We start from the raw sequence: 14,970 nt of genomic DNA on the forward strand, positions 1-14,970 counted from the left end.
TTGGCATTCGTCTTTCTATGTTGATCTTTTTCTTTCCAGCACAACTTGTTAACATAAACATACATTATGCATAATAATTTGTAAGCTTTCAAAACTAGTGCATCAATATTTTCTTTTACTGCAAATAGCCACATGTGTGCTTTGTGATCTTTCTTCTTTCCAGCAAATTGCACACACTGTTTGCTTCATAGCCACATGAGACCGCGGCACACACACTAATTACACAAGACGCATTATTGTTGAGAAAACTTGAGAGACAAACACACCGCAATTTCTTGCTTGCAGAACAATTCAAAAATCGTTTTTTTCTTCTCCGGAACTTAATTATTCCGAGATTGAAAGAATGTGTTGTGACAAAATTTAGCCTTTACACTTTCAACGGATGTTTTCCGCGATGATGAAGTTCTAAAAGAAATGCAGGAAAAAAGAAGAAAATGTGCTAATCAGATACAAAAGAGCGAAATAAGAACGCACCAAGAACTTTTGTGGAAGAAAGAAGAAATATATAGTAGAACAACCTACGGCAAAGCATTGTTTTATTGATTAATTAAAAATACCAAATACAAAAAAGCCTTTATATAGAGAAAGACTAAAGCAAACCCTAGACTAAAACCCTAAAACATATACTTAATGGGCAAGTAACTAATCCTTGGCCCGCAAGATAACTAATAACAATCTAAACTCCAACACCCCCCGTCAAACTCATGGCAGAACACAGACATGAGTTTGCCAAAGTAGATGTGGATGCAAGACTCCAAATTCCAATGTCGATGCCGATGCCGATACCGTTGCCGATGCCGATGCTGATTTCAAGCTACCATGTCCAATCATCTTTCCTAGATTCGGATTCTGAATCAGTTGCAATATGGAAAACATAAGCTGCTGCTGCTCCAAGTGGTAACTTCTGTGGAAATTCATGTTGCTGAAATCACTTCGGACATTGGGAGTTCCAATGCCTTTTCCCTTTACAATAAGTACACTCATCTATAGCAACCCCAGTTCTGATACGAGATCTTACCGCAACCAATGCTGAAGTGTTTGACCAAGATGAAGAGAGCCTATGCGACTGCACACGGACTTCTTCGGTTTGTAACTCACTAAGAACAGAATCAACAGATAGAAGAGGAGTTCGATGAAGAATAGAGCTACAGAGAGTCTCGAACTCATCTCGAAGAGGCATCAGAAACTGAACAAGACGTTGTTCTTCTCTATATTGACAATAGAGCTCGACACTGCCAAGTTCTTTAGGTTCAGTCAATGCAAGTTGATCCCAAAGATTGGTCATTTCATTATAAAAATCCTGAATACTTTTATCACTCTGCTGGATTGCACGAATCTCCATTTCTAATTGATTCCTCTTAGGAAAATTGACCTTGGTATACAACTTTGCTAAGTGATCCCAAACTTCCTTAGACGTTGAGAACTTAGCGAGTTGCATTCCAATAGTCAAATCAACAAAATTATTAATCCAAGTAATAATCTTTGAATTATTCATCTCCCAAGCAGCAAACAATTCAACATATTTTTCATCCTTAGGGTTATTCGGAATGGAAACCATTCCAGAAACATAGCCCCACCGTCCTTTTCCAATCAAAAAATTCTTCATCACATACGCCCAATACACATAATTATTTCCATTTAATTTCACACCAATAGCTTGTAGGGAATCATCCTTTGCAGATGCCATATCTACAATGACAACACTAAGAAAAAATACCTGATAGCAATCAGTGAATAATAATCTGATATGGTTATGCCGCAACAATAATAATCTTCAACTGTTGCAGATTGATGCCAGTGCAGCGTGTTATCATCTACGAATTCAAGCGGTGCAAAAAACTTTGGTGCAAAACGTGCAGGGTGCAGGGGGCGGTCAGAAACTCTGGTGCGGTGCAGAAACTCTGGTGCAAAACGTGAACTGTTGCAGTGCGGAAACGGTGTAGGTATGTAGGTATGTAGTCACAACAGTTGCATTGGATTCATATGCGGAAACGGTGCGGGATACATGTGTAGCAATGTGGGGTGGTAGGCAAACGGTTTTAGGAATCAGTCAGGCTGACGGCGGGAGACAGGTCTAGAGAACCTGCTCTTGATACCAAGTAGAACAACCTACGGCAAAGCATTGTTTTATTGATTGATTAAAAATACCAAATACAAAAAAGCCTTTATATAGAGAAAGACTAAAGCAAACCCTAGACGAAAACCCTAAAACAAATACTTAATGGACAAGTAACTAATCCTTGGCCCGCAAGATAACTAATAACAATCTAAACTCCAACTTATATATCCTTCCTTTTGTGTATTCTACATATAAAGAACAAATATACATCTTCTTCGTCATTAAGTTGCAAGCTTATAGTTTTCACTAGCAACTACGAGCTCATTTATAATTACTTTTAAAATGACTGAAAGTGCTTTTGATGAAAATGTTTTAGAAACTAATCATTAGTAAAAATCCAATTGGATCCTAGAAAAGCACTTTCAGTACTTCATGCAAGAAGCACATATCTTATGTTTCTTTCAAAAAGCACTTCAAGTGCTTTTGGAATTCAAAATCAATTTCATCAAAAACGTTTTTAGTCATTTTAAAAGCACTTTCAAAAGAGCCTAATAATCTGCAGTGCCCTTTGTGTAGGACTTGACGCCGCCATCAAATTCATTAGCGCTGATTTCTCATCACTTCTTTTTGGTATTCCTTTCACCAGTTTTCTTCTCTGGTTTGCTTGTGCTCTTGTGCCTAGATTGCTTGCTGTTATCACGCTTGAAGCGCGCAGTGCCTTTAGTCTCTTTACTACGCGGACGCGCGAGATCATGGTGGTGACTTGGGCCGGAAGACGCATCAGAAGCCATTGAATCATCACTCTCATTGTCATTGTCATCTTTGCCAACTTTTTTCCTGGTGAGATATGCGATATAATGATGGTTTTTGTAACCGACATCTTCAATATTGCTGTATTCAGCATCATCTTCTTGCATGGGCGAGTCAATGTATGTTGTCCACCCTGATTCACTGCTGCTGCATCCTTCCGTCCCATAAAAATTTCTGTAGGGATCCATTACAAAAGGGGGGAGAGGGAGGGAGAGAGAGAGAGAAGGGCGGGCGCGGGGGGGGGGGGGGGGGGGGGGGGGGGGGTGGGGAGGAGAGTGCCTATGTATGCTAGAATAAAATGTGGCATGCACCTATGAAAATGCTATTACTAAAAATACTAAAAATAAACAAGAAAGAAGACAACTTTCGTGGACTTTAATTAAATGAATAATATTTGGGTACTCACTAGTGTGAAATCACTTTTTAGTTTTGTTTAATAATAAATTAACACGTATTTTATTGTTGAAAAAAATAATGAACATGTCATTAATTTTTCTTGGGTTTTAAAAAGTAACACGTGACATTTTTAGTTGAGCTAAATCAGAAAGTGAGTTCATAAAATACTTAGTGAGTACCTACGTATTATCTTTTTGTAAGAGAAAATTGTTATTAGCACTCCAAAAATTTCATTCTGCACTCTCACAAGTGTATTTTTCTTTCTAATTATAGAAAGTTTGAAGTGAAAAATAAAATTTTTAAAGTGTCAATAGCAATTTTCTTTTAAAATTTTTAAATTGGATTGAAGTTCAAAAATGGTAGACTTTCAGGACTAAAAATCTGTGCAGAAGTGGCATGAATCTTCCAATTAAGTAGGAAATGTATATAAAATGGGGTTGGTCTAATGGTCTGTGAAAAATATATTCTTTATTTTTCACGTTATAATTGTATGTAATTAAACAAAACTGCCGACCATTAGACTTTTAGACTTTTAGTGCAAAATATAGATGTTCTCATTTTTTTTACAAGGAAAGAGAAATAGTGTAATATCTAAAACACTTTCTAGTATCTACGTAAATTATGTCTTGTCTAAGGGAAAACATTACATTCCAGCACATACTCCTCAAGCTAGAAGAATATACGAGACCCATGCATGTTCATGACTGTTAGAACTGAACCTTTAAATCTGTGACTTGTCAGCTTTCTATGAACATGGGAGAAAAATGCAGAGAACCGAACTAGGGATTGGGATTTTAGAACAAGATTTTGAGACTTTTCAACTTTTTTTTATGCTTTTGTTCTGTCCTTGCTTTGTTTGATGTTGTCTATCTTTCTTAGAAGAGCTGGACATGATTTTATGCTTGTAAATCCCAGTTTGAATATTCAAACTTATAAGTCTCAATCATAAGCATTACTCATGAACCAAAAAAACATTTTAACTACTGCAAAAAGCTTGTAGCTCAGTTACTTAAGAACACTCAACTTTACGCCCAAGGTCCTAAGTTCGATTTCTCTCTCACAATGTTGGTTGTATAAAAAGAAAATGTCAAAAAGTTGAAAACGATAAGTTAAAAGCAAAGTAACAAAGATCGATGATAGATGCATGAATCAATATAATCGGTTGATAAGACAAATTTTCCAAACGTAAATCATTTTTTAATTTTGGATTGTTTCCCACTAACATTTTAATGTCATAACACAGTAGCACTTTAACTCACATGATACATGGTTTACACGTTTTCTCAGTGATTTTGTAGCTACAAATGTCAAACACAAGCAACAAAATCTAAGCTGACTTAAGTACCAAAATCTTATGATGTAAAACGTGATTAGGTAGGATTGATTTAGGAGCCTCCACCCGATTATAAGCCCAATATCGAATTTGGGCTCATATTTTATCAAAATCCATATTAGCTCTCATTAATTTGAAATTTTGCCCTAATGATTTGAGCTAAATACTCATTTTCTTTTATGGTTTTATTTGGTTTTCTTCAAGGGTTGTCATTCGTTATTTCTCGAAGGTATTGTTATTAAGCACAAGTACACTCATTCTGCCATGATGACAAGGGGCAATAGAAGGTTAAGGCGACGCTCAATAGTAATTGCTTTATAGTGAATTTCATCCATTCAAAAATTGTCATGGTAGCATGACATCAGTCTTGCGTCATATGTCTCCAGGCGGCTCTTTGAGTTCGGGCTTAAAGTGACCCACTACTTGCATGGTCAAGATTCAACCAATGGAGACCTTTTTTCCCAAATGAAATTTAACGAAAACTCTTAAAAAATTTTAGTTTTAATCAAAATGACAAAATATTATTGTAAGTAAATAGTATCATGAGTGACTTTTCATAGTAAAAATGTCATTAACGTTAAACGTGAATAATACTAGGAGTATTTCATTAAGACTCCATTTTCCCAACGGGGGAATCTGGTCTTTTGCCTTGGCAATTCATCAAACAGTGGAAGTGCTCTTAGCACTCCAAAAATGTAAGTGTGCACTTTTTATATGAAAACATAAGAGAGAAATAATGCATAGATGAGTGCATGATGATATTTTTAGAATGCCAATAACAAATCTCTTTATTTAATAAACACCTTCTTTTTATTAAAAATACATTTTAGCATATAAAAGGAAGTTTTAATCTGAGAGTGTATAAAGGGATTGAAGCGTGAATATATATACACGTATATATATTCATAATAATGGTATATTTGCACTAAATGGTGAATGGATTAGATTGAGCTACATAATAAACCTGCCATGGTAAATTGATATTGAACTCACCATCTATATATGTTGAATTTAATATCTCTTACCTAGAACTGGATAAGAATGTTACTAAACCGTAATACTAAATGAATATGTACTCAAATATATAATTAAAAAATTTATTGGAAAACCTAAAAATGGAAATCATATTTAAATATTTGTTTTTAGTTCATTTGTTAATGCTTGTATGCATACCAAAATTCATAAAAAAAAGATACATGCATCAACAAATAAACTGAAAGCATGTACATGAATATTTTAAATAAAACTCTAAAACATGGAAGGCTTTGAAGAATGATTGATGAAATTGAGGTTCCACCATGAAATTAATTGGCAATATGGGGAGTAGTCCAAGACCATATAAGTACATAGCAAACCTTGTCCCTCACCAATGTGGGACAACTCTCAACACGCCCCCGCATGTGTGATGGATTTTCAAGCCTACATGTAGGTGACGTGGAGCGTGTGTGGCCGTTTAGCTTCACACGAGGACAACCTGCTCTGATACCATGATAAAATTGAGGTTCCACCATAAAACCAATTGGCAATATGGGGAGTAGCCCAAGACCATATAAGCACATGGCAAACCTTGTCTCTCACCGATGTGGGACAACTCTCAACATGTTAGAACCCTATTATGTCCCACATCGGACAAAGGAAGGGGCAAAAACCCATTTATATAGAATTACCCTACTCTAACTAACACCGAGGCCTTTTGTGATAAAACCTCACACCTGAGGATTGTGCAGGTGGTTAAGTGGGGACAATATCGGTGTTGTTGGAGTGGGAACTCGGCCCGTTAACTTGAAAATTTTCCACATGATATCAGAGTCAGGGGGCGGGCACATGATTGGGTGGGTCCCCATTGGTCCCTTGTGATTGGGTGAGTCCCGACATAGCTCCACGTGGTTGTCGATGTGTGGAATTTCACGTGTGACCTATAAATGGGGTCTCATGTGCGGGGGAGTGTTAGAACCCGATTATGTCCCACATCGGACAGAGGAAAGGGAAAAACCCCATTTATATAGAATTGCCTCACTCTAACTAATACCGATGCCTTTTGTGATAAAACCCCACATCTGAGAATTGTGCATGTGGTTAAATGGGGACAATATCGGTGTTGTTGGAGTAGACCCTCGGCCCGTCGATCTGAAAAATTTCCACATGATTGTAGATGTTCCAAAAATAAACCAAAAGAAAGTAATGAAGTAATATCATATTTGTATATAACATTTGTGTAAGGGCACTCTCTGCTATGTCTTGAGATCATTCCAAATGGTGCATTTGCCTACCATTAATTTATTTCCCAGAACAAAAATAATTGATAATATAATTGGAAGGTAAGCCGCAAAAGAAGTGGAAAGCTTCTGTTTCCGTAGGTACAAAGTACACTATGGTTGATATTGAGATGATCAAAGAGTTGTCCATGCCACAGTGTTTTAAATACAAACTATAGTTTTGACGTGGAATATCCTCAGTATATATCCACCCGAATGATGAAGACTTTTGTACAAGGGGCAAGTTAGGCAATTTTGCCCTCCAGGGCATCCACTATCTACGTTCATCACCAATTCACATTCATTCAGAAGTCCGGAAAATTAGCATATCTTCTTTATATATATATATATGAGAGTATTAACGTTAAAATCTTATATATATCTTCCAAAACTTTATAAAATATGCATCAACGTTTCTTAATCATTCATATAATATGCATTTACGATTTATAGTGACTTGTGTGCGCAAGAAACTAGTATATCTTTGTTTACCAAAAGGAAAGTTGAAAAATAAACCTCGCACATGTCCCCCACTAGGCACAGTGCCAAGAGACCCTTTTGTCAAAGCCGTTCAACTAGGGCATCATTATAGATCCTATTTGCATTTACATGCCGCCGCGTCTAAAGCGCACTAAACATAAAATCAGCAACAAAAAACAACTTTTTAGGCAAAGCAAAGTCATGGTCTGATGGTCTCACAGGCTCATAGCCATCGGTGCCGACTAATGAAATACTGTTTGACAACAGCAGAAAGGGAAACTCTCAAATGCCAAGATGCTCTGTATCCTCCAATGGCCTTATTTCTAGCACTCAGATGAGGAATCATCAGCCATCACCTCCCAATTAGATATCTAATTGGCTCTCTTTTTGAGTCTTTAGTTCCTTGGTTTCTCAAATAAAAGAATGCTCAAGTTGAATAATTTCTGCACGTCTTAATTTTGCTCATCTTTCTGTCCAAGTACAATGAACCCCATTTGGAATTTTATAGCGTATTAGGGCTTAGCGTTTAGGGTTTAAGGAAATCAAAATTGTAATTATTTTGATTATGCTAAGAGGACTCTCTTAAAAGTGAGACTCTCATCTATATGTTGGCACAAAAAAAATTGACGTTAGACTCTGAGGTGACAGAGAGTTTATGAAAAATTCTCATTTTGAGAGAGTCCCCTTATCATTTCTCTGGTTTCTTTGAGTTTACTAAAACATGTTATGATTTTACTATGCTTACTAACTCATATGTAACCAAAATTTTGTTTTTTCTTCTAAAATATGCAATTTAAAACTTGAAAAGTTATAAATTAGACCGATCAGGGGTGCTAAAAGATCCAATACCGATTTCTTTTTTCACTTTCCAATTTACGATTTTCTCGAATCGCAACAATTATAAGGACGCTTTAAGTATTTTTAACTTATTATTATGCTTGGTGGATTTTCTCGAATCGCAACATTTTTAGTACACTTCTCCCATATCAAATAAGTGACTATATATCCAACATTTACTATATCGTTTGAACTTGCACCGAGCCCTTAAGATAAAATTCACCAATATTGAATTTCCGAATGGTACAAAATAATTAAACTGGGGAACAATATAGGCGTAACAGGGATGATACAGGCTGTGCTCAAAAAGTGGTATTAGACCCGATGGTTCAGTTGGAACGCAGAAGATGTAATTAGGTTTCCACCTCACTACTACCGTGGTTAAATTTCAGAAAATATTAACTGAACGTGGACGATCGAACCCACAATACTATAGCAAGATATAATTAGATTTCAGATTTCTCTAAGAGTGTGTTTGGAAGTGCTTTTAAAATGAGCATTTTTAGAGAAAATGTTTTTGGGTTTTAAAAACACTTGAAGTGCTTCCTGAATAAGCCTGAGTTATGTGTTTCTTTCCGGAAACACTTTAAGTATTTTTCTATGATTCAATTACGTTTTTACTAAAAATTAGTTCTAAAAACATTTTTACCAAAAACACTAGCCCTATAAATTATTCTACTGTTCTTTCTCTGTTCACAAATTTTGATCGATATACGTTTTAATCAATTAATATATCAGGAGCAATTAAACCCAGGTTCCTGGCTATAAAATATGATTGCTCAGAAAACTTCGACTTTCCAATACTAGCTCATAATAAATTTACATATTCCCGCCAAACTCTTACAGAGAATTACAAAAAAACAACAAACAATTGGAAACAAAATTGAAAGAAGTTCCAAATCAAGGGATAGAATTTAGTCGCTATTTTCTCTTTTTTTTTTAATAAAAAGGAGACTAGCTCGAGGTGAAACCACAACAGTCCACCCTACCGGAACAAAAAAACTTACAAAGACATTTCAACCTTTTCTTTTCATATTTTCTATTTAAATAGACCAATTTTTTTTAATTTATGATCCCCTTAAACTTTCTGATCGGTCTCAGAGGAGCAAGTACAGTGGTGAGTTGTTGGAGTGATCACCTCTGTAGCTAAATGCGTCGGCTTGTCATCGCCGGCCATTATGACAATTGCAATCCTTCTCTCATCGTCAAGAACTGCGCTCATGGGCTTTGCTGGCTTCTCTTCATCATCTTCACCCGAAGAGGGTTTGCGGTATGAACACGCGAGGATGACCAATGCAACAGAAATGAGTAGCAGCATTAAACCTAAGCTGCCGAAGAGGTACGGCAGCGGGGACCTCCATAGGTTGTGGACTTTGGTGGTTGCTGATATGGCGCTTGTGGTTGCAGGACTCATCTCTCTCTTCTTATTCTCTAATAGGTTTTTTTTGTTTAGGGTGGAGAAACGAGGGAGGTGTGGCAGCAATTTATAGGGTTTAATTTATGAGGTTATGCGGCCTTTGGTAATGGGGTTCTCAATGGCTATAATGCCCTTCTATGGCCTTTGGTAAGAGGAAGGAAGATTATTCCTTGTGCTTTCTCAGATGCCAAAAGTGACTTGGTGTGATTAGTTAAAAAAGTGCATGTCATTTGGTATTAGAAATCATCATACTTGCTAGTTAATTAGTTTAGGGAATTGTTAGGGAGACCATGTTTTTGGATTATATTTTGTAAGTCATATGATGTGGTTAGGTTCTTTCTTAAATGATATTTATGTTTAAATTCAACCATCAACCGCCAATTATTTGGTCTACAAAATATCGTTTAAATGGATAGTCTTTCTAGTATCACTTGTGAGTTTATCCCTAAGTTCCTAAAAAGACCAAAGAATATGCTTTTAAGTGTTTCTTTCTTTTTCTTGGTGGCTCATTAATCATTTGAAAGAAGAAAATCTGTGTAACTGGCATTAATTAGGTTTATTAGGGGTCGGCTTGGCCCTAATTTTCAAACACAGCACACACATATATATATATATATATATATATATATATATATATAGGGTAAAAGACTGTTTACTACCCTTATGTTTCGTGGTTTTCAACATTTAGTACATCAAGTTTTTTTCGTCTCAGTGTCATACCTAAAGTGTTAAATTTGGGACAGTCTCATACATCCGTTAGTCAAACTGTTAAGTCTGCTGTTAACTAATGACGTGGCACCCATGTGGACAATGACTGGACGCCATGTGTCATTAAAAAAAATTAAAAAATTAATTAAATAAAAGTACTTAAAAAAAACAAAACAAAATAAAAAAAAAAACAAAACAAAACCCCTTTTTCACTTCCCCCCTTCGTCTTCCTCATTGGAAAAAGGGCTGGATTCCTTCCCCCTTTGTCTTCCCCACTGGTGCGACAGTAAGCCCCTTGCCTCCCTCGCCCGCGCTAGCTTCCATCTCCACCGCTCGCTCCCCTCTCTCATCTCTTTTCTCTCCTCTCCTCTTTCCTTTTTCCTCTCTCTCTCTCTCTCTCAGGTTTCTCTCTCCTCTCTCTCTCGCCAGAAGAGCAAAACCCTAAAGAACCGTTTACACCCACCTGAGTAAGTTTTCTCTCTCCTTTCTCCTATCTTCTCTCTTCTCTCTCACAATCTCTCTTTCTCTATCTAAAATTTGAATATATGGGTTCTTGTACTATTAACCTGCCATTTACATTCTAGTGCATATTTGTATATTTAAAAGCTTCAAACTTTATTATGAATTTGTTATTTTTCTCCTTGTTATACCCAAATCTCAGATCCCAATTTCTCATATTACGAAACCCTAATTGGTTGTATTTGATTTTGGATGGAAATTCAGATCTTGGTGTTGTTTGTTTACTTGGTTGGGAGATAGGGACTGGGAACTTGTAGAGCTTGACGGAGTGGTTAACGGAGCCGGAGGTGAGGTAGGTGGAGTTGGGGCTGAGAGCGAGAGCCGTGACGCTGTCGCGGTGGTGGCGGAGGAGCTTGGGAGGGCTGGACAAGATAAGAGAGTCGTGGATGGCGATTGTGGGGTCGGAGGAGGAGGCCGTCACTACGTGGTAGGCCTGCTGGTTCCACAACACCGAGCAGTATGACGGCCCCCCGCCGCTGCTCGTGGGCTTGTGGGCCTCTCGGAGCTTCAAAGTTCTGATCTTCATGGCTCTGCGTGCGGATCGACGGAAACTTGGATTTGGGTTTTTATTGTATTTTCCAGATTTCTTTGTTGTTTGATTTTTTTTTTTCATGGTTTAGAGGGTATTTGGGGCTGAGATTTGATTTGGGTTTTGAAAGTTTTAGCTCGATTTTTGTAGGGTTGTTGATTTTTCTGGATTTTTGGAGATGAAGATTGAGATGGGTTTAGGATGAGGGGTTTGGGATGATGAAGATAAAGTCATGGTTGCTGTAGTTTTAGGAACCACTTTTTTTTTTTTTGAACCCCTTCACAAAAAAAAAATAATTCCACGTGGACCTTTTAACGACACGTGGTGCCTAGTCATTATCCACATGGGCGCCACGTCATCAGTTAACGGTAGATTTAACAGTTTGACTAACAGATGTATGAGACTGTCCCAAAATTAACACTTTAGGTATGACTCTGGGACGAAAAAAACTTGATGTACTAAATGTTGAAAACCACAAAACTTCAGGGTAGTAAACAGAGTTTAACCCATATATATATATATATATATACACACACACATAAAAGAGGTCTCTCTATAACCGTTTTTAAAGTGTTGATTAAGATCAAAACTCTAAAAGTCATTCGTAATTATCAGGAAACTTCCGCAGTACCAGAAATGATACACAAACATAAGAAAATGGAGTTTGCTGATCAGTTTTGCCAATATGTAATATATTTTGAGGGAAATTTAGAAAGTAGTTACATTTCAGACACGTTAGAGGCTTATAGTCTTTTTTCTTGTAACTTTTAAAATTTTAACCACTCGAGAAATCTTAAATGATATGTTCGACTGTTGCTGGAGGAGCTCTTCATATTTACCTGCAAATCTATAAATTTATACTCATTTTTTTCATTTACTTGTTAAATATCAGAATTAGCTGAAAATTTAATAATTAACTGCCAATTCTAAGCTGGTGTTTTGAAAACCTAGAAACTTTTCTCCTAATTAGTTCTAGTGTAGATGTGTGGGTTGCTTGTGTAGCTAGCTAGCAACATCAATACTTGCATTTCCCATGAGAGAATATACATTTCACTTCTTTTGAATAACCTATATTCACTATATAAATTTCATAATCGGAATCAATTATTTTTTTAATCTCCATTTGAAAATCTCTATAAAAAAATCATTCGAATTGAAGATCGTTTAGTTATCTAAATGCATGAAACAAATCGACAATATGAGTACCAAGTAACATATTCACGATGAAGTGCCCATTTATTTTAGGAAAAATTAGTATCTAGTCCCTAGTTCTTACTGTTCATTGACTAAGACCTTATTAGTTCTCAAATTTTGATTCAAGTCCCTAGCATTAATGTGATAATGAATTTACATGTTTATTATATAATTTTTTAATATAAAAATTAGTAATTAATTTAGGGTTTAATACTCACACCTCTATTAAACTTCTAATTAATTTTCAATTCAAACATTTCCAAAATAATAAAAAATTAAATTAAATTAAGTTTGTACCTATTAGTTTTTTATATATATAAAAAGATTCTCAATTTTTTAATCTTAAATGTACCCATTCATATAATTTTTCAATTTTTTTAATCTTAAATGTACCCATTCTCAAATATATCAATTTGTTATATGTAAAATGTACCCTTTTTTAATATAAAATCCATTCAAATTTTTTAATCCATGTTTAAACTTATATGGGTACATTCTTTTTCGTTGATTTGAGAATGTATCCATGTTTTGGTACAATAACTTTTTTTGTTAATTTTGGTTAATGTACCCATACATATATGTGTATACACACACACACATATACAATAGAGAGTATAATTTATATTTTATTATTTTTAATCCCGTAAATTATGGATTTTATTTAAAATCTCATTAATATAAACAATTACAATTTTTAATTTTTAATTTTTAATTTAAAAAATACAGTAACTTATATTATTACATTAATGTTAGGGGCCTCAATCAAAAACTAAAAACTAACAAGGTTTCAATCAAATAATATTGATAGCTAGGGACCGCATCCAAAGTGTCCTTTTATTTTATACATTTGGATAACTAAACGATCTTTGATTCGAATAATTTTTTCATAGGGATGATTTTTAAATGAAGACTAAGAAACTGGATGGTTTAGATTATGAAATTTATACGATGAATATACATTATTCTGATTCATAGAAGGTGAGATATGTGCACACCGTATGAGGAACACAAATACTATTCTTTTGGATATGGTTTATGTCCTAATTCCATTGTCATCTTGAGAGGACCTAAGGATAAGAGAAGCCCCCAACTGTAGTAGTTTATACATGTCTACACGAAATGATATAAATAATTAGTGGGAAAATGAGAACATATTGTGGAATTCTTAAGACTTGTATGATCTCTTCCAGATACATGCATAGCATTAACCATTAAGTACGTAGCACGTACGTTGACGCTTGCTAGATTCTTTTCTCTTTAACTGTACAATTAGCAATAGGACACATCCAAAGAACTTCCGAGGATTTAACTCAAAATAATTTGGGGATGTGGTTGTCCAAACTTCCTGCACCTAATGTGCAGAATAAAGTGCTATGGTTTCGGTTTTTGAAATGTTATATACACTCCATGGGTGCACCACCTTGAGCAATAATTATAATTAACTTAGTCTTCTCATAATTTTTTTAATCACAACTGTTTATTTTCTTAATTGTTATCTCTAGAAAAAATTAATTAACTTGTAATTATTTAGACATTTAATTATAAGTATCGAACAAATCGATAACAACTCATGATAAAATGTTCATTTATGCGACTGTAGATAACTAATCTATCTCAAATTTGTTTGATTTTTATCATATATGATAATTTAATAATGATTAAGAAAATAAACAACTTCATCCAATTATAGAACTTGTACAATTGAAAAACAATATATTAATTGTAAGTGGGTGGACAAGATATGCACCCATGATTGAATGCAAGTATTGTCCTTCATTTTTTATCGTCTTCTCCCTCCTGAAACGCAACATTAATTAATAGAACTGGACATCGAAGAATGAATGATGCATGGGATCGATTCTCCCCTGCTCATGGTAGAAGACATACAAGATTTTTGTCCTTGAAGCTTTTCGTTTTCTTTTCCTCGTCAGTATCCATGGAAAAAGAGAAGGGAACATAAGTGGCCCTAAAAATTACTACATATATAGTATTATATACAATCTTTTTCCGCCTGCAAATATCATATATTCTCTTTAACTTTCCAATTTATTGTATTAAAGTCTTTATTTCCATTAGCTTTAGTAAATCAGATGGCAACTGCATGAAAGTTTTTGTTTTATGTGGTCCTTGGTGATCCACGTACAAGCTCTTAGCTAGCCATCTCAATCTATCTTGAAAAGTGCTAAAATCTCTGTATGAAAGCTATATGTCATTTAGTACCTTATTGGTTCAATTTCTAAAGAAGAATTTAGTAATAACTTAAGGCGTAGGTTAAAGATTGAAATGACAATATTGGTCTTTCTTAATTAAATAAGTGAGATATGAGTAAGTGGTGCATCAACTCCAACGGTATGACTTATCTTTAGCTCGAGGGGTAACTTAGTTCGAGAAACTTACTAATGTAGTGGTTGATTTGAGGAACTTTTGATGTAG

The 14,970-nt window shown here is 35.2% G+C and overlaps 2 protein-coding genes across 2 annotated transcripts; both read right to left on the bottom strand.

The window, feature by feature from the left end:
• Nucleotides 1–2,671: 2,671 nt before the first annotated feature.
• LOC126582989 (protein SOB FIVE-LIKE 3-like) lies at nucleotides 2,672–3,057 on the bottom strand. The gene has a single exon (XM_050247279.1). It carries the CDS (start codon nucleotides 3,055–3,057, stop codon nucleotides 2,677–2,679), a length of 381 nt encoding a protein of 126 aa, XP_050103236.1. The 3' UTR covers nucleotides 2,672–2,676.
• A 6,191-nt stretch (nucleotides 3,058–9,248) lies between these two features.
• LOC126582585 (protein GLUTAMINE DUMPER 6-like) lies at nucleotides 9,249–9,584 on the bottom strand. The gene has a single exon (XM_050246730.1). It carries the CDS (start codon nucleotides 9,582–9,584, stop codon nucleotides 9,249–9,251), a length of 336 nt encoding a protein of 111 aa, XP_050102687.1.
• Between the last annotated feature and the right edge of the window lie 5,386 nt (nucleotides 9,585–14,970).

The sequence above is a fragment of the Malus sylvestris genome, chromosome 9, assembly GCF_916048215.2.
Source record: "Malus sylvestris chromosome 9, drMalSylv7.2, whole genome shotgun sequence".
NCBI lineage: Eukaryota > Viridiplantae > Streptophyta > Magnoliopsida > Rosales > Rosaceae > Malus > Malus sylvestris.

Bases quoted from the DNA above. Each gene is read 5' to 3' on its own strand.
- LOC126582989 (XM_050247279.1), bottom strand. From the start codon at position 3,057: ATGGATCCCTACAGAAATTTTTATGGGACGGAAGGATGCAGCAGCAGT.
- LOC126582585 (XM_050246730.1), bottom strand. From the start codon at position 9,584: ATGAGTCCTGCAACCACAAGCGCCATATCAGCAACCACCAAAGTCCAC.